Source organism: Mercenaria mercenaria, chromosome 6, assembly GCF_021730395.1.
Source record: "Mercenaria mercenaria strain notata chromosome 6, MADL_Memer_1, whole genome shotgun sequence".
NCBI lineage: Eukaryota > Metazoa > Mollusca > Bivalvia > Venerida > Veneridae > Mercenaria > Mercenaria mercenaria.
The window spans coordinates 14,430,960-14,453,705 of NC_069366.1; the positions used below are offsets into that span (position 1 = coordinate 14,430,960).

General features: G+C 33.1%; 1 protein-coding gene across 3 annotated transcripts; it reads right to left on the minus strand.

Annotated features, from left to right (window-relative positions):
- Positions 1 to 1,850: 1,850 nt before the first annotated feature.
- Positions 1,851 to 21,287, minus strand: LOC123549598 (uncharacterized). Of its 3 annotated transcripts, XM_053545172.1 has the most exons (14): positions 21,180 to 21,287; positions 20,535 to 20,578; positions 15,489 to 15,587; positions 14,796 to 14,935; positions 12,418 to 12,514; positions 10,242 to 10,890; positions 9,473 to 9,596; positions 9,146 to 9,236; positions 8,470 to 8,569; positions 7,580 to 7,695; positions 6,526 to 6,693; positions 3,991 to 4,115; positions 3,524 to 3,646; positions 1,851 to 1,989 (listed from the first exon to the last, which is right to left on the minus strand). In XM_053545172.1, exons 6-13 carry the CDS (start codon positions 10,375 to 10,377, stop codon positions 3,547 to 3,549), a joined length of 960 nt encoding a protein of 319 aa, XP_053401147.1. In that variant the 5' UTR covers positions 10,378 to 10,890; positions 12,418 to 12,514; positions 14,796 to 14,935; positions 15,489 to 15,587; positions 20,535 to 20,578; positions 21,180 to 21,287; the 3' UTR covers positions 1,851 to 1,989; positions 3,524 to 3,546. The 3 variants fall into 3 exon arrangements, with proteins under 3 accessions (XP_053401147.1, XP_053401149.1, XP_053401148.1); XM_053545174.1 differs by lacking the exons at positions 14,796 to 14,935; positions 15,489 to 15,587; XM_053545173.1 differs by lacking the exons at positions 20,535 to 20,578; positions 21,180 to 21,287 and having other exon boundaries at positions 15,489 to 16,847.
- Positions 21,288 to 22,746: the final 1,459 nt, after the last annotated feature.

Here is a 22,746-nt window from a genome sequence, read left to right on the forward strand (position 1 = left end):
TAGCCATGTTTCAAGAACGCAACGTAACGAAAATAGTAGTGTCTTTATAGTATTGTTATAACGCTATATAGGACGAGCCCATACGCATTACTAAGTATTTAATTTTGCTAGAATATCAGATACTTTAATTCCATTTTGCCTTATATTTTATGTTTCAACTATTTCATATATAAATTGTTATCCAAATGGTGCATTTTCATAATTACACTCTCAAAAAGTATTAAATGTCTGAGCTAATAAAGTGGATAAATTGACAAATAATCTACTTAACTAATGTTCTCTTTATTTGCAAGAAGCTTGGATACAAAATACAGATAACTTTGTATGAAGTTATACAGACATTTCTATACCAGGTCTGGAAATTTTAAATCAAATATAGCAGTATAGTCGTTTTAAAGAAGACTGACGCTGCTTTTATCATGGCTCGTTACTGATGTCTTATCAAAAGGTGCGGTCGTAACATACATGTTTTCAGATAATAATCCACTCAATTCTGTTGTTATTTTAATTCTTATTCAACAAAGTCTGAAAAATTAGAATTGGCATACACAGAAAAGACCCAAACAATTTGTTTCAAACAAAATATTAAACGTAAAAAAAAAAGAAAGTAACACTATTTCTAGACTTTCAACAGACATTGCAACACCAGATTTATGTGCAGATATTTGAAATGTCAACGCAATTGCATGGACTTCACCAAATTATTCCAAATACAAAACCAGATGTACATATTTAAAAAAAATGAACACTTGGTTTTGCACGGTGCCGTTATTTCGAATATGATTTTAATTGATTCATTCATGCCTCACACTCATTATCTTCCCGAACGCTTACTTGTGTCTCACACTGGCAGCAGCATCTTGTGAATATTTTAAAAAACATAAATTGGATCAGTATGATAAAAAGCCCACACGTGCAGTCCTGGTTTCTACAGCAACTGATCGTGCATGGCCTACAATTGAACGGAACCTTACAATGTCTACCAGTGGTGGACTCTGTACTGAAGTCCATACACATGAAGTATGACAGCGTGGTTGGAATCGAGCCCTTGAGTGTTTCCTTTTGTTGTTCATACGAGTTCTGTAATGCACAATATAAAGATTATTTCATTTTACTGTATAGACATGGAAGCTTACATCACCATATTGCTAAAGACGAAGTTAAACATGGATGACTTATCAGATTAGAATAATTCATTAGAAGTTCGATGCTGTAAAACAAAAATATCAAACGTAATAATTTACATGGTAATGTTATTTTATCAAACATTTTAATATTCTGGTGAAGACTTTTATTGTTATAAAAAAGTCACCTGTGTCCTGAAGGACAATCTCAATTTGATTACTTCTAAATAAAATCTGCTTTTTACACTACACAGAAAAAATACTATTAAGGTCATCTTCTGTACTAAATTATTTTTTGAAACTGAATCATTAGTTTGTTAAAACATCAAAATACCTAATGATGAAATAACAGATTTTTTACTAAAGGCCGTCTGCCATAGTTACAAAGTACGGGAATATTTTAGTAGCGAACACACAAGGACCACAATAATATAATAATAACAATTTTGACAGTAAGTTCAGCTTCTTTCATTAAAAACAATGCTCACTGTTTGAGGTCGACAGCTTGCTGTGCCCTGTGCAGCCAAAGTGTGCCATTTTCGGACAAAAGTGAAATATGAGCGTATTACCGACAGTTCATGATGTAAAAATCTTTACTAATTGGTACAAAAACTATACGAGTGATATAGATATATTGTAAAATTACCTTCACGACTTCGTATGCACTGTTGAACAAGGCAATCAATAGATTAAAGGCTAAAACTGTGAAAATTGTAACATAACTATAGATGATGATCCTAGAAAATAACCACACTCTGTTAATGTCTCCAACGTAAGCTTTTTGTAAGACTGCAAACGATGCAAATATTTCGTCACCATTTATCATAGCAAACAAACTTTCTGTAGTGGTTGAGAGACTTTGGAACTGTAAGTATAAGTTTTTTTCAACGTACATAGACACACAAAACTTTACTATTGTTACCATGTGCTATTCAATATCACACAGATAAGATCAAAGTCTAAATTACGTATTACAATTAAAAGAAATATAAATATGTTTTTTCGAAACCACACAGAAGTTACATTAAAAAGCATTTTAATGGTTGCATCGTAACTTATACATCACATTTTAGCTCGACTATAAGATGTATATATGGAAAGTTATACTGCCCGACCCGACGTCGGCATCAACACCTTGGTTAAACGTTCTTGTTCTCTTTATCTCTCTGTTATAACTTGATGGATTTGCCAAAAACTTAAAATAGTTATTCCTCATCATCACCCACATCATATGGAATAAAGGTCTCTCGCAACAATATTGCATGAATTATCCCATCCTTTTACTTAGAATTTTTAGTAATTTTTCATGCATTTTCACTATATTTCTGCTATTACAGAAGAGATTTGATTCAAACTAAAAATAATTGTCCAACATCATCACCAACATCATCAACCACAACGGCGATAACTTTTGCGCCATATTAATTATCCAAGTTTTACTTTAAATTTCAGGATAAAGATTCGATATTCTTGCACTCTGTACCTGTTATTACCAAACGGATTTGATACAAGCTTGAATTATTTGTGCCACATTATCATCCACATTACATGAGGCAAGGGACATAACTCATGTACCAATATTTCATAAATTTTGCCCCTTTATTACTTAGAATTTCATGTATATTTAGATGCACTTTCACTGTAACATTGCTATTGCTTAATGAATTTCATTCACATAATGTCAATAACTCTAATGCAAATGTTTCATAAATTATTTCCCCTAACTTATAGAATTTCAGTTTCATTTTGATGATTTTTCACCATATCTCTGTTTTTGATAAATGGATATGATTAAACTGAAAATCGTTGTTCCACATTATCACCAGCATCACGTCTAAGACACAACATCCATAACGTTGACGCCGCTATGTAATGAGTAATTTTCTATTTTATATTAGAATTTTATATTCAAACTACTACTAAACAATATTGATTCAAACTTTAAATAGTAGTTCCACATTATTAGCCACCTGATCTGACACATTGTGAGGTACCACTACAGAAACTTTCCACGAATTATGTCCCTTTTATACTTATTTAATGTTTTGATACAATTTATCTCTGCTAGTACTAAATACATTTGGCTTAGACTTGAACTATTGTCCAATATTTTCATCCACAGTTGGGTCATTAAATACTCCAGTTTCCTTAGGTGTGCCCAATTTCATTATCCAGAATCGAAATAGTCGAACCCGCTGTCTCCTCTTGGAAAGATATTAGTCAAATGCATTTTTCGGTAAGCATATTGTGCATTGTAATGTACGAAGCTTTAACTTGATCGTTTCAAGTTTTAAATGGATTGAGAGAATTTTTTATCTGAAAAAGTGAATGAACGTTGTTTGATGCTATTTCACAAAATCATTTAAAAATGTAAATAAACCTTTCAGAAGGTACAGTACCTTAACATGGTACGGTCCAAGAACTATATATGCACATAACATGAAGCCCACAAGGATAATGGTAACACAGATAAGGAAGCAAAAAACATCGCAGGCTGATCTTTTAACGGTTTTAAACAACAACTGAAAAATATATGGAGTAAAACATTAAAATATAAGACAAAAATCTATGCAAATAAAAATCGATAAGTTAGGAAAAAATCTCACGTCAAACTAATAACTTAATTGTTTTATAAGACGAAAAATCTATGCAAGGGAAAATCGGTAATTTAAAAGCAAAAGAGATGCAAAACTCATAATTTAACCTTATATTTATTGCAAAGCAAAACCATAAGTTTGCGATTATGTATAAACATAGATTTGCGTTTGTTTGTTCCATGGAATCTACGTTCGCATTTTTTGTTTGGATAAAATTCAAAGAATATAAAATGACAAGAGCAAACCTCTTCATCTTACAAAACACTTACTGTGAACTTAAGATGGAATTTGATGAAACGAAGCAGTGAAAACCAAGTGAGTAAGCAGCCGGATACACAAAATCTTTGTCCCACTGGTTCAAAGGTTGATTCTCCAGGTCGTTATCATCACCAGGCTTAAAGAAAAGATTAACATACATAAAGTTTTCCCTGCATCATGTTCTAAGACGTTTTTCAAGTTAACTAGATGAGAACATTCATGTTCATCTTTTCTGTATATTATACTTCAAATGACTTAAAAAGGCATATACATCTTAAAGGTAAAAATCAGACCAATTAGATATTTCTACTATATTTAGGAAACAGGAAGGTAATTGTGTCTATCAAAACCATCATTTAAAATACGTGATATATCCAAAATTTGAGAAAAAAATTTCTATTCAACTTCTGACCGTCTATTAAAACTGTTTTATGAATTAAGTCTGTGATAAAAATGAGATAAATACAAAAGGAAATTGATATATTCAATTTTATTGTATACCTATACAAATTCTGTCAAAATAACAGATTGCATTTCACAAGGAAATACGAACAGGCTGAAAAAAGTCCCGTATTGGACCTTCCGTATTGAATGTTGCCCGACTACTTTCATTAATATGCATTAGCTGACACGGTTATATAAATAACACACACAAAAACTTCACTTATTTCATTTTAACATCATCAAACATTTAAGAATTCGTTCGATTACAAATAAACAAACAAATGAGGGAGGTACATAATAGAGATGGTACCTACCCAAGAAAATCTAAGGGGAATAACTCTGAATTGACCAATAAACTGAAACCAACATAAAACATTGGTCAAAAATGAAAGACAAATCAATTAGGTCCTTTTCCCAACCACTGATTTGGCGGACAATATATGACCTACAATTGTTTAATTCTCTCTGTATTCAATATAAAACATGCATACTTTCACTGACAGTTGTTTTACAAGATGTAGTGAGGCCCTAATAGTAAGTTTAGTAGTGCATGAAAATAAAGTAAAATGATGCATAAATTCTTTTAAATAAATTAAACGTTATTAAGTTTCAATTTTTTAGCCAAAGTTATTTATTGTTCTCAATGATGATTCATTGATTTACACAAAATTTATATACTAAAATGTAAAATGTACATATTCAACAATGAGAAATTACAAAAAAATGTTATACTGGTATCACGTCTGTGTAACAACGTAGCTATACTGCTTATATTCATCACTTCAGTTAATCATTTTGAAAATGTTTCTTATGTTTAGTCATTTTGAAGCATTTCTCTTACTGTTCGGGTGTACTTTGTTGCAAATAATGTAACACAAAAAGTAATTATCATGAAATGAAATTACAATGTTCTAACGTAGTACATGTAGTTATAATTACAACATTTTAAGGAAGCTGATAGGTAATGACTCTCTTCTCTGTATTTTAAGCAATTCAACATGCTTTGGATGGAACTAAAACGATCATTGCTTCAATGAAAAACGAATAAATGCTGAAAAAACATATGGAGATTACTTTATTTGATGATTTTCGTCACAACTCAACTACTTAAACAAATTAAAGTTGTTTTATTTATTGTTGTAAACAAAGTAAGCGGGGTAACTTCAGATATCAACATAACTTTACAATTGTAACTGTTCATACAACTCATAAAAGATTTTTGTTAGGGCCTCTCATTTACAATTATATCAACAATTATCACCTAAATTGAGTGCATTCATGAGTGAACAATTTTGATGGTAACATAGTGTAGGGGTTTATTTACATTATAAAATCTTTAATTACTTCTTTCTGGTAAATATTTGCTATTGTTTTGGTAAGCTTATAATAAAGAGCATGTCATTCTCTTTCACTCACATTTTTTCATGCGTTTTATACTAGTCTTGGTTTTGACTTTATTAAAAGACAACAGGAAGTTCAATATTGGCTCTTTCAAAATGCTGAAAGTAGACTCAACTTATATTATACTCTACTGAATTTATTTAGCTGTGGAGACTTTTGATACAGACTAAAATTGGGGAAATCCTAAAATCATTGAAAAACGATCAATGAAAAAATTATCTTTTTTACTTCAGATATTTTGAGAAAGTCATTTTTAAATATAAAATATTTCTATTTTACAGAGAGGAAGAAAACCATAAATATATTTAATTAATTGGTGCACTTAGCTATTATTTTACTCTGAAAAATATCTATAAAGACGAATTCGATTTTTCGGTACCATTTCTATATAAAATAAAAGGGTCATACAAACAGTAGCTAGATCTGGGATTTCGTATTTGGCTGGAGTGATTTTGCAAGGACGGATCACACTCGGCGCATGCGCGCCTCGTGAGATCCAATCTGGCAAAATCCACTCGAGCCGAATACAGCATCCTAGATCGAGCTACTTTTATAATAACCGTACAATATTCAATATTGCAACTCTGGCTGTATCAATCATGATATAATTCACACATAAGTAATGTATTATATGTTATATATATAATTCATCCGTTAAAGAAAACTCCATACTTCCGGTGTATTGAAAACCTTACTATTACCTTTTCTAGGATCCGAAAGACTCCATATAATGTGAAACCATCACTTATGATAGATGGAATATGCCACCACTGCACATTACCAGTATATTCATCCCAAGGCAGATTTTTCATTCCTTCAGTCTCACCGTAGATTCTTTGGTAATGTTCTTTCATATAGAAGAATGTGATCTGTTTAAGCATAAAATATACAAAAAGGATCATGGTATCTAAACATTCGTAGTGACTCTTTTCTAAGCATATTGAAAATTAAATGATATTCCTATTTCTTACAATATACAAAATAAACTATGAAATCAAAGCAGATTCGTGCTGTGAAAGTTAAAAAAAAATGTTTGTATCACATATGTGTTTATTCCATGAGATAAAGAAAAGAATATTTTAATAGACACCTTTTCAACGCAAAAAATAAACCCCTTTGCCTTTGTAAATGAATAATAGCAAATGATTTGACAATTGAGACAGGTAAATTATCTACATTCATGAGCAATGAATAATGGTCACACATTTTCTTTTTTTGTTATTTTAAGAGACCATGGTTCTGCGATAATAAAAACTGTTTTAACAAAGACGTACATGTAATTATTTGTGTATTTGTGATCAAACTGAAACTGATATTTTCATGATTTACTGTTTCTAACAAAATAGTAATTGAAATAGCACAGACATACTCTTAAATGCTAAAGATCATGAAAACTTTTATCGACATAAACTTTACTTATATCTACCATCAAATACGCAAACATACAAGAACAGCCGACGTATTTTAGAAAGAGAAGTAATTAATCTAACACCCCAACAAAAATGATGTGAAATCAAAGCGATGGGCGTGTCATTGTGCATTGCGCTACACAATTGATAGGATTATGTTAAAATATTGAAAATGTCGTTTGTTGTACACGTCACCGGAAAATTGATAGGTTGCACTTGTGAATACCGGCATGTACTGTTTCACTTGAGGCTCCAGGTCTCGAAATACATTTTTATTCACTCAGTGAAAGATATTTTACAATCGAATCTATATATTATTCCTTATAAACCAACGGCTTTTACTTACAATCAGTACGATTATTCCTCCTACAAACATAACACAATCACCACAAATGGTAACGTAAGCCAGTATCTTGACACATAGTGCATCTTTCCCGTGATAATCCCTGCATTGTGGAGAATCTGCATGTAATGGGAAAAAGACGTCTAGATTAACTTTCTCGGCACTTCTTTTTTCAGTCGTATCAGCTTGTTTCTTTAAAGGCACTGGCCTCCAGATTTGGCTACAAATATGTTTTCTTTCAAATAGAAGTTTGGTCATGTTATGAACATTAGAATACGAGTTTTTGTTTCGGAAATATTTCAAAAATTACAAACCAAGAAATAAAAGATGACCGCGTCGGGAATCGAACCCCAGACCGCCGCGCCAAAAAAAATATTTTCTTGTCGTCGTAACGAATAACAATATAGCAGAAATAATGAATTACCACTTCAAAATATAGATATTTATAATCGAGACAGTTTACCTGGAGTAAAATATTATGAACGCTTTTCAATTTTCATCGTAAAAGTAGTAAAAACAGCAGCAATTTCTATTGTTGTCGAACGATCTGGAGGTCAGTCCCTTTAAAACTATAAAAACAAATATAAACATTTTTTGTTGCCAAGCATACAGTTTATTTAACTGTAACTCTGGCAGGCTGACATGGTTCTGTAAATGCTGTAAAATGGTGCTAAACAGATTCAAACAAATCGAGGGAAAACTTCAGTTAATTTGTTAAAACATAGTGATACTTTTGTTTGTTTGTTTGTTGTTGTTGTTTTTTTTTTTTCATAAAAATAGGAATATACGTCATGCAATCATTGCTTTTAAATATAAAATACGCTTTCCTTGAGTTTCCTTTCAGTTCTGCATATTGGTGGTTTTAGATTAAACAATGTGAAGTACTTTCCTACCTGTAAGAGAGTAATTCATTTCTGTACATCTAACTGGTAAAATGCCGGTAGTGAGATAAACCTTTACTTGGCCATTGTGATCTTCGTCGTTGAAAGACACCTGGAAAAAATGTACACATAGATGTTATGTTTAAAGATTATAGTTGGCCCATCACTAAATTATTTTGTCATTAGATGTTATCATTAAAAGTAGAAAATCCTCATCAAAACTATCCATGTATGTTTTCGCAGTTGCTACATGAAGTAATAGTGACGTGTAAAAATAAATTGTCTGTTTGTGTTGGTACATGTATTAGACATTTACTTTTTCATGTATGCTAGTTTGAACCTAACACTTAATAGTGCTTATACGCATAAAAATGTTCATTTTGTGTTTACTTAGATACAGAGCAGTAATTATTCATTTTCTGATGTCAAACATAAACTTTTGTTTGGAAAACTTGAACATTCTTGAGATCTTTTGGTGAGAGATTTCATTTAGTGACGAAATAGTGTTCTAAATTTTCTTTACAAACTCACAGCGGTTGTATTTCCTACTTTTCGCACTGACAATACTTGTATTAGAGGCGTTATATTGATTACGTTTAATTTCATAAACACTGAACATTGAACTGTGAAGAAAAATAAATATTTTGCACAGTGCCACAACATATGTATAAATTAGAAATATACCTACATTTCCATATATGTGAAGGCACCTTGAATCGTTACCAAACCTGCTTACTCTCAAAGAATGAAGTGAAAATGCAATCCGCAGTTCCAGTACCCTAAAGTGTCATTCAGAATTGTTGTTTAAATTAATTAAGAGTGTGGTAAATTTATCAAAATAATTTCCCAATTTACTGAATATTTCTATCCTTTAAAAGCGTTACTATATCTTATCTCATAAATAATGGCGTGGTGCAATAATATGAATTCTTCGGCGTGATATTTGAAGAAACTTGTATGATACTATTGCTGAAATACGTCCTATTTGCATCCAAAGAAATTGTTTTAAACAAACCTGTCTAGAACAGACGACATATTTTTGTCATTGAGATCCACTGTAACATTATAGCTATATATTGTACTGCCGTCTTCTTTCCGATGTTTTGACAATCCATGGTCTGGTTTAAAACTCCGCTGAACTAATGAGATAATTGTGGACAAAGGGTGAAATTGTATTCTGATGTTTCCTCTCAGAAATACATATAGAGATTTAACGGAAGGACTGACTTGATATTTTAAAGACTAGGACCGACAATGACAAGATGTAATATCTTTCTGTAATTTATTCAACCTTCTGAATTTCAGTTTTGATAGTTTAGTTTATTCAAATCTATTTTAGGTCGATTGTGATGAAAGTTTCTGGCTTTTTTTAACACTTTCGGTTCCGCTTCCTGGAAACCCTTGTACTGGTGATATGTGAGATAGGGTGGTCGTGACCCCAGTAGGGCTCGAATCCATGACCGCTGGGTTGAGCGGCCGACATTTTAACCACTGGACCACCGCTCCCCTTTATTATGATTTTGATAATTGATTCGCAACGCAGTCACCTGTACAATGTTTATCTTTATCATCATGCAAAATCCTCATTAAGCAAACTCTGAAATTATCTAAGGGCTACGTGTGACCTTGTGGTATACATTACCATGAAAGTATATTTCTGCTATAGTCTCGAAATGGTGTTTTTTTTTTCAGCGGACGATTCTTTTTTTTTAAATTCATCACTACATTTTCAAATGGCTATAACTTAACGAATATGTGTCTGTAAGCATAGGAAATTATCTTACTATTGGTGTGAATGTTTTTAAGTGTTTGGTTTTCTGGATCATCTATCAAATCAAAGTAAACAACATGTATAGTTATGTTGTCGCCAGGCAGTAAACAACATGTATAGTTATGTCGTCGCCAGGCAGTAAACAACATGTATAGTTATGTCGTCGCCAGGCAGTAAACAACATGTATAGTTATGTCGTCGCCAGGCAGTTTTCTGAGGTATCCCGTGGCCTCAGATTCTGCATTGTAGACCTGAAAACATATTGATAACCAAAACATAAAAGGTTGGGGATACAAATATATAAAGGTTAACAATACAAGGAATTCACTTTTTTTAAAGAAAACTATTTTTAACATATCCATAACTTTTATTCAATTCTATATCTAGGGTATTTTCAAAATTATAGCTCATAATTGAATGACCTGAAGAAGGCAAGTCATTCACAGGACTTAATTTTGTTTTCTTGCAATGGTATTTTGAGAACTGTATACTTTTTGTCCCAAAAGTTTGTGACATTTCTTAACAGCTTCCGTGCTATTAAGTTCTAAATAATTTACAAATACTTCCCTTTGCAACAGCGTAGTTTATTCTTTTTCGAAGATCGTCCTTGTTATACACAGCAAACTTTCCTATGGAAGGGGGATAAGGCAATGTCTCATAACCTGCAAGTAAATTAAAACATCATTACTTTTACTTTACATATGTTTATAGTTTACTGTTATATACCTTATTCAATTAAAATTGTATTTGTCAAAGTGTATCTCATACACTGTCGCAGTATAAAGCATATTTTCATTTAGGTATGGATGAGGTAGAATCAATAAGCGCATTTGTAACACTTATCAGTCGTCATATTCATATCTCTTTCAGCTTTTTTTTTTTTTTTTTTTTTTTTTTTTTTTTAATCAAAAGAGGCTGAGATATTCAAAATGTCTGCAGCGGCTCTTAAGGTATTGGACCCCTAAAAGTAATGTTTAAAAAATGGCATTTGCTTGGTATATTCTTAAAGTTGACCATATTTGGCACCTAGTTGCAAATTTTAAACAACTTTTACCGTTTTGCTATTTTGACTTATTTCATCCATGTATGTGCTCTTTTTTGTAAGGAAAATACAATTTTACGTAAGATTATGTAATATCCGAGGGACTGTTTGCTATTTCATCCTTTGGAATGGGTAAATAATCAAGAAAATAACATTTATCTACAGTATTGTGATTCTTTTGGGCAAAGTTTGGGTCACTACGCGTGCAGAATTTTCATCGTACCTCGGTCGTTCTTCCACTAATTAAGACGATATTTTCCAGGACAAGTCTTTGTTTACATACAGGTCGAACTACGAAACCCGATTTTTGATATAGTGTTTCAAACTAAAAACATTATAAAGAAAAATAAACCACTGACCGTAAATTTATTGATATTCCCTTCGCAAATCGTTCACCGGAAGTGCCGCAATTCAATTGAAGCGGAGCACCAGTGGTGCTGGAATTGCGCGATTAGCAGCCGTGATAACGGTCTCTGTCTATGGACAAAATAAATAATTTTGTAAAGTATTTTTGCTGAATTATGGCGCTTTTAACTTGTAAATTGGTTCAGTTTTCGTACAAGCCCACGTTTTATCTAGTATTTGACATGTGGCTTCGAAAATTGTCATGATATCTATCAGTAGTCAAGGGTATTAACTATAACAAGGATATTGGGCTGAACTTTGGCCCTTTTTGGACTTGGAAATCAGTTAATTTTTAGTTTTTTGTATCAGTCAATATTTTGTCTCAACTATTTGACATATGGCTTTGCAATATTAACCAGTTGTTTACCATCATAGTCTCCATATGTAGGAAAAGAACGACTACAACTACAACAAGGCTTGTGGCTTTGTAATTGCCCTTTTTGACATAGCAATTAGTTCAGTTCATATTTTGTTTAGATGTTTGATATAAGGTTTTGAAACTTTAAATACTTGCTTTCCGTCATGGTTTCGGTAGGCAAGAGTAACAAATTTTCTACTCACAACTATTAGCATTCGTAACATAACTAGGAGCCCATACATCATTATTTCGAATAGTCGGGCTTCCTGTCAACATACAGCTCTTGATTTTGGTTAACGTCTCAAAGTTGGTGCATCACTCGTTAGCGTGGTAGCGCATTATATTTTGAAGATAAGAATTTTTATTAACATAAAATTAGCTTACTGGCGTCCCAATTTTTCAACAAAGTGTGATGTAGGGCAATGTAGCCATCCTCGGTAATACTGCTCGCGCGTTCACGACAATGTCCTATTTGAAACGTCTGCAATGGAAAAAAAGAAATGTCAGAAAAACTGACATTAAAAATGGGGTTTACATTTCTTGAAAACACAATAAAAGCTAAATAAATTATCTTAGAAGTAGTGTCCCATTTGATTTTACTTTCATAGATTCCAACAACAGCTATGGGAATCTATGAATTTAATATTTAACGATTTTACAATGAAGGCATTTGTAGCGTGGTTGTAATACTGAAACTGGTTAATTTGATTAAAAGCCTCTTTCTATACAATGTAGAGATGGTACCTAAGGCCACATATTCAACGACAACAACAACAACAACAACAAATGAAGTGCAAAACTGAAGCGCATATCGTTTATCCCTCGCTAGCAATACTTTAACATAGCACCCTTCAGTAATTACGGGAACTTTTGACAGCGAAACCGGCTTCGTAATTTTGATGGATAGCTAAAGAAAGGTGAATGTCATTTCTTTTTAACTAACACAGCCATTTTATTTATACTAATGACCGTCTACATTATATTAACAGAAGTTTCTGTAACGGCAAATTCGGCGAGGTAAATGCGATTTCGCAAACTTCGGTCAATATGCAAATAAGGTACATTTGTAAACACAATGTACGTGTCATAAAAAGTGAAATAACTTCTTTCGGCACAGTTTTTGGTACGGTTTTGGTGTGACCATCAGATAGAATATACGAATTTTGTAAAATGCTGAGGGATTCGATGTCGTAAATTCTTATAGTCTATTTATTTTTTTCTCACGAATAATGTTTTCCTTCCTATGATAATACCATACCTGTATATTTTCGACGGTAATGAATAATAAAAAAAATGGCTTTGAATTATTTCTTTCGAAAATGAAAGATAATGCTCAACTTTTTTCGTTTGAATGATTAATCATAGATCTTGAAGTAAACTATATAATCCGAATCTATGCGTACTTTGGTCACGTAACAAATTGTTCTAGAAGAGTTATCTGTCACTGCCTACACCATTATATAATTGAGGTTCTCCGATGTTAAGTGTTCAACAGTAAATAATATCAGATGCAATTTGAATTTTTAGGTACCATCTCTATACAATGACATAATTCTATAGCGTTGTATATGTAAAAACTCACATAACATTAAAAAGTAACATCTGGTGTTGTCACATATAAAACAATTATCTAAAATGTTAAAACAATGCCATGAATTCTCTAATATACAGTGTCTATATATTTTTAATGTAGACCTATCAAGGTTTTCACTTTTTCGTAAGTGTAACGGCACTTGGACAAATTGTACAGAAACTTCTGTCATTAAATGTTTTGCACTTGTTTTATGGAACAACGTAACGAAATTCAAAATTTTCTGACGATCTCATACATTGTCTTCTAGGAGTAAGTAATAAACTCTGTAAGCAATTCGGTTAGATACATAGATATTCTGCCAATGTGACAGCTATATATGAAAGAAAGTATCTTAAACTCAATTGCTTTCACTGGCAACCAACGTAAGTCATGCAATGCCTCTCTGAAACTTTTTTATTTCCTATTGTTGAGGACAAGGTTTGCACACATTTTTGAATATGTTGCATCTTACCCATCTCACTGTTAACTACACCATACTGTAAGGCATTGCAGTAATCCAGATGTCAAATAACTAGAAACAAAACTAAAATTTCAATCGTTGCTTCGGTTAAATTTTTTGGAAATTCTTAATTTCGATTTACATGGTCTTTAAAGTTCAAGGTTTCATCAAGACATGCACAAAAATATCTAATTGTCATTTCACGTTTGATCATTTCACGTTTGATACCATCACCAGCAATATCATTAATCGAATTTGTAAAACATTTGTTTAAATGAGGTCTGCTACCAAACATAATAAATTATGTCTTTGAAGTGTTCATTTTCAGTTCGTTTCTATTATTCCAGTCACTGATTGTTACTTCCATTGTTTGAGGTCTCTGATTGCGTGTGATTCTACGGAAGCAGACGTGGGACGAAAGCGGAATTATATTTCTAAGGCGGAATTATATTTTTAAGGAAGCTGAATGGACTCTGTAATCTCAGTGGGTCAGAATTCATAACACTAAGTAGACGAAGAGGGCGTATTCTAACGGTTGCCACTGAAGACTGTTTGTGTGAGTTTTTGTTAAACCTTAGAGTGCTATTATGCATTTGTTCTTATGAAAAATACTAGAGCATTGTACCTCTTACACGTTAATTATTCACAGGTGGTTATGTGCATTGAATGTAGCTTTTGTCTTTTTAACAACGAAACAGCAAGGTGTTAGACAACAAAATGGGTACTTACAAGACGCGTTAGGTAGATTAATTTGACGATGTACACAGCGGCCCAAAGTAAATGAAATACGCTTATCCATAAAGCTCCGCCCTTCCATTTTATTGGTGAAAATAAGAAGAGTCGCAAAGCAAAGGCCAACCAAAGAGTACCTATAGTATAAATATTCATTCTAATTATTATTCTAGCATAAAACTGCTGTTCTTGCCACTTTTCGGGGGTGTTTCAACAAGAGAGTAAAACGTGTGTTTACATGTTTGCAGAGAGATTCTCGCGCTCACGTGTTCTTTTTATATATGCAAGTTCCATGGCAAAGCGTTAACGCATTACGGCCCCAAAACGAATAAATCAAAAAGAAATTACGACAACGCAGAAATTCCCGCGCGCATCATGGAAATATAATTGAGTTAAGTGATAATCTGTTCGTTTATTTTTGTTTTCCGCGTGCTTATTCCGTAGTATATCATCTACAGGGCTCATGCACCAACCAATATCTCCGGATTCTTCAAACACGTAAAAAGATGCATTTTCCCTAAATGTTAACGAAAAAGTAAAATATTTTATACAATTTTATATTTCTTGCATTAAGAGTTAACTCCGAAACAAAAACAAAACATTGTTCAAAATCACGACATATTATTCATTCTCCTTTTTGAATAAGATACCTTTGTTTTTGTTTTGCATAACTTCTAGTATCATTGTTACCTCTCCTGTTAGATTGCTTATCTGTGTTTTCATGCATACGAACAATGGCTTCTACATTTTGTTCCGTTTTGTCATCGTCTTCATTACGCGGCATTTCCTCTGCAAAATTGACCCAAACATAATCTTGGACAACGCAGTTTGCTGTAATCTTATTACGAGGTTTATAGAATGGAATTGCATTCATCAATATTGTTATGATATATATTTATGGTAAACTCATAGTACATAGTTATATTCATTTAATAATAACGGAAAGATTGACACCATGTGTTGATGAATTTTTAAGATACTAATCATTGTTGATCAGTCTAATTTTATCATTTGCATGACAAAAGTCTTTTTATCATATAATCTTGAACAAATGCTTTACATTTTGGTAAACGTAACACAACTATAAAGATCACAGAGCTATGTTGTGTTAATGTATTTTTCTTTAAAGGAATATAACTGTTAATGGATCAAAACGTACGTTGCACATTTCGTTGTATCGTCGTTGTGCCCGCGCCAACGCACAATAAAGAAATTTTGGCAGTTTTGCTATGTTGACTTGAAATACGCCTTTAGAACAAAATGAAGTTCCCAAGCTCCGTAACGAACTATTGAACGCAACAACTAAACTTTTTTGTTTCGTGCTGACGCTCGAGCCACAAGAATTATTGGTTCTTTTGCGTGTCTCACTGCGCAGCGCATGTGCATATTTGTATTATAAAAACAATAGCTTTTACCAATAATTTGACCAAATAATTTGCTTCAGTATACATTATTAATTACATGCGAGATTTTTCGTACAGAAAGATCCGCGAATATGCCGCCAGAGAACAGAAGGTGGCACACAAAATAACAAAATTTTAGCTTGCCGTTCTACCACGCGAACCAACGCGAGACACAAAACATTTTATTTCGTATTACCACGTACGCAAACACAAACGCGCAAACAAAAACTGCTTGTTGATAGCGCACATATTGCGTTGTGTTTAATGTTGAGAAGTATCCTAAATAGCCACTATAATTAATGGCTTCTTATGCCAATCCGGTTAATTTAAGTTATGTTTTTCTCTTTATTTTTATATTTGTTACTTTAATTTGAATATTAATTGTGTACTTTCTTTTTGTATGACATTTTCAGAATGCACTGGAACCTGAAATATAAAAGCAAATACGTTTACTCTAATTTGTACAATATCAAGGACAAAAACCAACAGGAAAAGTTCCATTCAAGGAAGGCAGCCGCCCATAAGTCTTTCGGATACGGTACGACAGTAATTTGGTATTTTCTTTCTGTTTGATGTATTTACTTGTAAATCAAAATGATGTCTCGTCATTAAAAATCTTATGTTTTAGTTTTAATGAAATCTGTTTGAACGACTTGTTCAAACATCGACATGGATGATATTTGTTTGTTTCAATGCAAGATCAAAATATATAGCACATAGTCTACTGTACATGTTCTATTTTTACAGGTAGCGTAGCAACGAGCGACAATGTAAAGTCTTTTGTTTACGAGAGCTTATAAATATCTAAAATAAACAAGAATAGCTTTTATTTAATCTTTTTACGATTGTTCTAACTGAATTGTGCCCATTTTGTATTTCAGGGCCAGTGAAAATATATTTATATCTTTCATCTTAGTTATGAATAAAAGATATCTATCTTTATATTACATCTAAAAACATATTCATTTATTCCAGTCTTATTTTTTTAACAAAATTATACATATTTGTAATTCCCTGTCAGTGAAAAATAAAGGTAGTTATTTTCAATGCTATGGGGATGAATATACCATCACAACGTTATAATGTTGACGTCACGTTGACGTGATACTTATCGCTATGTATACATCCAATTACTTTTTAGTTTTATGCCAAATAAAAGGGAAGGAAGGAGTAGGGGGTAGGGAAAAGGGAGTTTGAAGAGAAAAGTGGAACAAGGATGAATATTCAAAAGGGAATGCTACGTTCCTTAAACACAGTTACCCTACAACGTAAACCACGGCAGCCACTCGCGTACAAAAGACAAACACACTCACACATAACTAACTTACAAAAATAAAAAAAACAGGCAAGTATGATATAACAACACTGTATTGCACCGCCCAAGACACACGGAGGCACAAGCACATACATGAAAAAAACAACAAATGGGCACTGCCTAAGAGATTTGGCAGCCAAAGGTGAGCACGATTACTTACTCATTGTAAAAGAAGAGGGGAAGCAAAAGCAAGGAAGTGCAAATGCAAGGGGGAAGGATGGGAGGGGGCGATAGGGGCAGTTAGAAAGAGGAAATAAACGCTCACAACAAACAAGACAACATACGCAACACAAATACAAGACGAACAGAAAACAAGTTAAAAATAGGGGCACCGCACTGGAACGGTCAGTATCTTATATATAGGTAGGAAACCGGGTGGGGGGGGTGGGGGTGTAAACGGGTTTAGAGCATGCCGACTTCGCACTTAAAATCGTGTGTTAACACTATTTATATAGGTCGGTCGTACAGTTCAAATAAAATATATATTATTACAATCCTGAAAATACTTTATCTGTTTTTAATTTTCCTATTACAGTAACTTTTGACATTTCCGGCCTCCCATACTTGTAACTTTGTCTACTTAAAGGAAAATAGTTTTCTTTCAGTTTAATATGTATCTGCACTTGATCCATGACATCCAGTCACAGCACTGGTCGAATTTTTAAAAATGACTTTGTTTACTTAGGGTTTTCTTCATATTTGCCCTTAGCGTTGATTATATGTTATACAATGTATTTGTTATTTAGTCATTATTATATCTTCTCATAGTTTTATTTTTAGAATGACGCAATTATGCTGTCATTATGAAGTCAATTTGATGATGCATTTGATGATATATCATGATTATGACGACATTATTAAAGTCTGCAAATAGATTTTTGAAATCGTCCTTAAAGAAACCCATACCCTATAAAATCAGCAGAAAATAATAACTAGTCGGAATCAAGCCATAAGGGAAAATAGAATAACTCAAATTCGAAAATAAGAGGGCGTCCCACTGGCACCAGAACAGAAAGAAAATGCCCCTGTACCTGTTATACCCTACTCCAAGGTATTCTAACCATGGTCATGAACGGGAAAATATACTAACCCATTTCAATCGCGCATTTCATACCTAAAAAACACAGTTTAGTAAATGTGTACTATGGATATTAAACAGGCGATAATTTGTCTTCCATTGTGTACCGGTCACATTTCTTCAATACTTCTTATCTTAGAAAAACAACGTGTAGTTTATAGTTTTTAAACGTTACACAAAAAAAACTTGCTTGAACTTCCCTGGTGAAGTTCCGGTCTAGATTACAAAACATTCTGATTGGCTGATGTGAAAATGTATGTCAGTCGTCATTCTACTACACGTGTACGCTAAAATGTGTATATGCAGCGCAAATGTGAAAAATGAATTAAATAAAAAGAACAGATGTTTACCAATGTATGATTTTAAATTCAAAATCATATAAAAGAGGAATTTCATTCATCATTTCGAGATTTATTGCATAACTGTGAATATTTTGCATTCTGTTTTTGTTTGTTTACATTTCGCCTAACATGTGCACACTGCTGTGACCTCTAGACCGGATGTTCATTAGGGGAGTTCACGCAAGTTTTTTCTGTAACGTTGACGAAAGCATAAAATATGTGGAGCATCTCTGCAATATGGAATATTGAGACAATGTGACTGGTGCACGATGGAAGATAAATTATCGCTTGTTCATTACACTAGGTACGCATTCACCGGTCTTCGCGTTTTAAGTGAGAAATATACGACTGAAATGGGTTAGTATATTTTCCCGTTCATGACCATGGTTCTTATAGAATACCCAGGGGTAGGGTATAACATGTACAGAGGCTTTTTTCTGGTCTAGTGCCAGTGGGGCGTCCAAGGGCAGTATTTTTGGAAACATAAGATCAGGAGAATAGGTCTTGTCAGAATTTTATATGTCACGACAGAGACGGAGTGAGACCATGTCAGAATGGGCATTAAGATCGGAAGAAAATTTACAAATAGTGATAGCAAAGGGTCATCTGGGCGGTGATACGTCGTTCGAAATAATTTTTTCGTGCTTTTTACACCCGACGTATAACCGCCCTTCGTGCATAAATTGTGTTAAAGGCACTGGCCTCCACATTTGGCTAAAAATAACTTTTCGTCAAACTGAAGTTCGGTCATATCATCAACACTAGAATATGAGTATTTTTTTCTAAAATACCAAATCAAGAAAAAAAAGATGACCGCGTTGGAAATCGAACCCCGGACCGCCGCGGCAAACCGTCGCCCTAACCAATAGCACTCGAGACAGTTTACCTGGAGTAAACGCGTTACAAACGCTTTTCAGTTTTCATTGTAAAAAGTAGTAAAAACCGCAAATTCTTATGTGTTTCCGTAACACACAGTGTGTCAGTAATTAAGTTTTAAAGCCTTCTTAAGAAACATAGCATTTACTATAGTATGTATGTTGGTAGTCGCATTTGAACAGAAAACGCATACCATAACCACAGCACCACCACTACTCTATAGCGCCATTACTTAAAAAAAAACGCTAGCATATTTTTAAGGGAAATTTTATCACTGCTTATGTTTGCATGTGAAAGTATCATAGATATTTAGGCAATTTGCATGCGCGATAATGTTCTTATAGTGTGTCTATGCATGAAATTACAGCTCGAATAGGGACAGATATCAAAATGAAATGTACAATTGTGCGAATCAAGAGAAAAGCTCTTGACACCACTATTTTCATAATATATTTTATGAAATTACAGTAATCCTGTAGTGACACGGCACTACATTTTCCGATATTTTAAATAAATTTTGTCAATAAAAGTATAAAACAGATTGTAACTATTTACAGTTTGAAAGTGGAAATAGTTGCACCACTGAAATGTCGATAGCTCTTTTCCTTATCACCACAATGTCATCTTGGTGGTGTCGCTAGGGTTTAGTAGCCGTGTTTTCGGGACCGAATTATTTTACTTCATGAGGGTATCATTGTAGAATTCTAAAATAGAACTGCTTACATTATCAACTCCTATCTCCTGTCTGTCTACACTGGCCATCTTATCTGAAACAATGTGTCATAGTGCATGGTGAGCGTTGAATGTAGTTTCTCAAGTAATCATTTATGCAGTGTATACAGTAATTTTAATCATTATAGGTTTCATACCAACAAGTCATTCGTTATAAGCTTTGGAATGGCCGTTTGATTTTACAACCCATTTTTAAAGAAAACAATAGAAGCTCTTAATGAGAAAGTTACCTAAAATACTGAAAATTGCTATGGAAATTTCCAAACAGAAATAATGAAAGACGTTATTTTAACCAGATTTTTGTGTGTTATGTATATGTTATGAAAAGGGCACTAGAGCTCACATATGGTAAAGCACAGTACATGTTAGATTAAGTACAAGTCATAACTAAGCTTTCTTGTCTAAGTAAACAATGATTTCTTAAGTGCTAAACTATAAATTATTATGTATGTTCATTTCAAATCCAAATGGAAACTACTACATAGGAATTCAAGTGTCAGTTTTAACTAGAAATATGTGTAAAAAGAATAATTATTGACCACATATTATACATTAATGAACAATTTAATATATTATAACTTATTATTGCGACTTTAACAATATCTACAAGTGTATATGCATGAGAATAATACATACTTTTACAGCAAAGGTTTAGTTTCCGTTTCAGTTATTATATAGTTTCCCGTTTCCTGTTTTATTTCCTGATTTAAAAATTAAAATAGCAGTTTCATTCTTGTTTAACTGAATTGGCAATGACCACAAATATAATGCACTATTTTATACAGATTCAGAACGTGCTTATACATTTTGCATTTAATTTGTGATATCTGTTCTCTATTAAACTTCCTGGGCTTATAATGTTACTTAAATTCATAATATTTTATATGTAAGGGAATGTCCATCAATATTCTTTGTCCCGATTTCTAATTTCTGTGTCCCATTTTCTAATTTGTTTGTACGAAAAATCACATTTATAATATAAATAATACTGGGAATAGCCACTATTAATAATTATATGTCACAATTTCTTAATCATATGTTCCGTTTCTAATTCATTCTACTTCTAAAATGCACTCTTGTTGCGTAAATTATAACATTTGGACATTAAAACTCTTACTTGTAAAATGTATTTTATTTATTGTGAAATAACTCGTTATATGTTTGTTGTAACTTCCAATATTTCGTGTACAGATTTCCAATTCCTTATTACGGAACAGATATGACTTACTGATTAAGTAAAATTTTAACTCTTAACACTAAAATTCTTATAATTTTTCATATTTCTGTGGCATGTTTTGATATTATCATTGATAAAGTGTTTTGTTCAAAATTCCATGTTTCTGTCCACAGTGAATATGATGCAGTTTTTTTTTAAAAAAGAGGGCGTTAACTTTCTGAAATTAGAAGATGAGGTTTATTATAATATTCAGTTTAAACTTAGCATTTAGTGGGACAAGACGACAATAAGATATAAATGGGCTATACCAGAAAATATCTGTACATCCCAATGGAAGGTATTTAAAACCCTAAAACAATCCCTTAGATAAGCGTAAGTAAGGACCCCCACCCTCCCCCTCATTTGACACAGTGTACCCAATGACAACCTATGTAAGGCATATTTTCAAGAAAAAAAAACGCCCCCAGGACAACCTATCATAAAAGACCCTCTGAACGAGCACCCTCTTTATAAAGTATGGAAGGCATTTATTTAGAAAACACTCGAACAAGCCATGTCAAAAGACCCGCATGAACAGTCACCCCATGAACAACCTATGGAAGGCATTTTCTCAAGCGAACCTCATCCCTGAATAAGGCATTTCTCCTGGAAAATACCTCCCTGGAAAAGCCGTCTGACAAGAACCCTACTCCTGGACAAACACCCCGTGGACATCCTATTGGAGGCAATATTCCTGTAAACCGCCAACCCCATCTCCCCGGATAAGCCATCTCAAAAGACCCCCCAAGCAGAAAACCTATAAAATGTATTTTTCTTAAAAGACATCCCCCTCTAACAATCCTGGACAAGCCGTCTCCAAAGATCCCACTACTCTTGGCACGTTCCCCTGCTCCCCCATTCCCTGGACAACCTTTGGAAGGCATTTTTCCTGAAAAACATCTCCCCACCCAACCCAAACCCCTCAGCCCCTCCCTCCGCACGACAAACCATCTAAAGAAAAAACCCTGGACAAGCCGTCGCGAAAGA

What these genes read in the sequence shown, in the direction of transcription:
- LOC123549598 (XM_053545174.1), bottom strand. Translation starts at nt 10,377, where the DNA reads ATGTTGTTTACTGCCTGGCGACGACATAACTATACATGTTGTTTACTG. An exon ending in ATGTCGTCTGTTCTAGACAG is followed by an intron (nt 9,237 to 9,472) that starts GTTTGTTTAAAA and finishes ATGACACTTTAG; the next exon opens with GGTACTGGAACTGCGGATTG. An exon ending in GAGGAATAATCGTACTGATT is followed by an intron (nt 6,694 to 7,579) that starts GTAAGTAAAAGC and finishes ATGCTTAAACAG; the next exon opens with ATCACATTCTTCTATATGAA.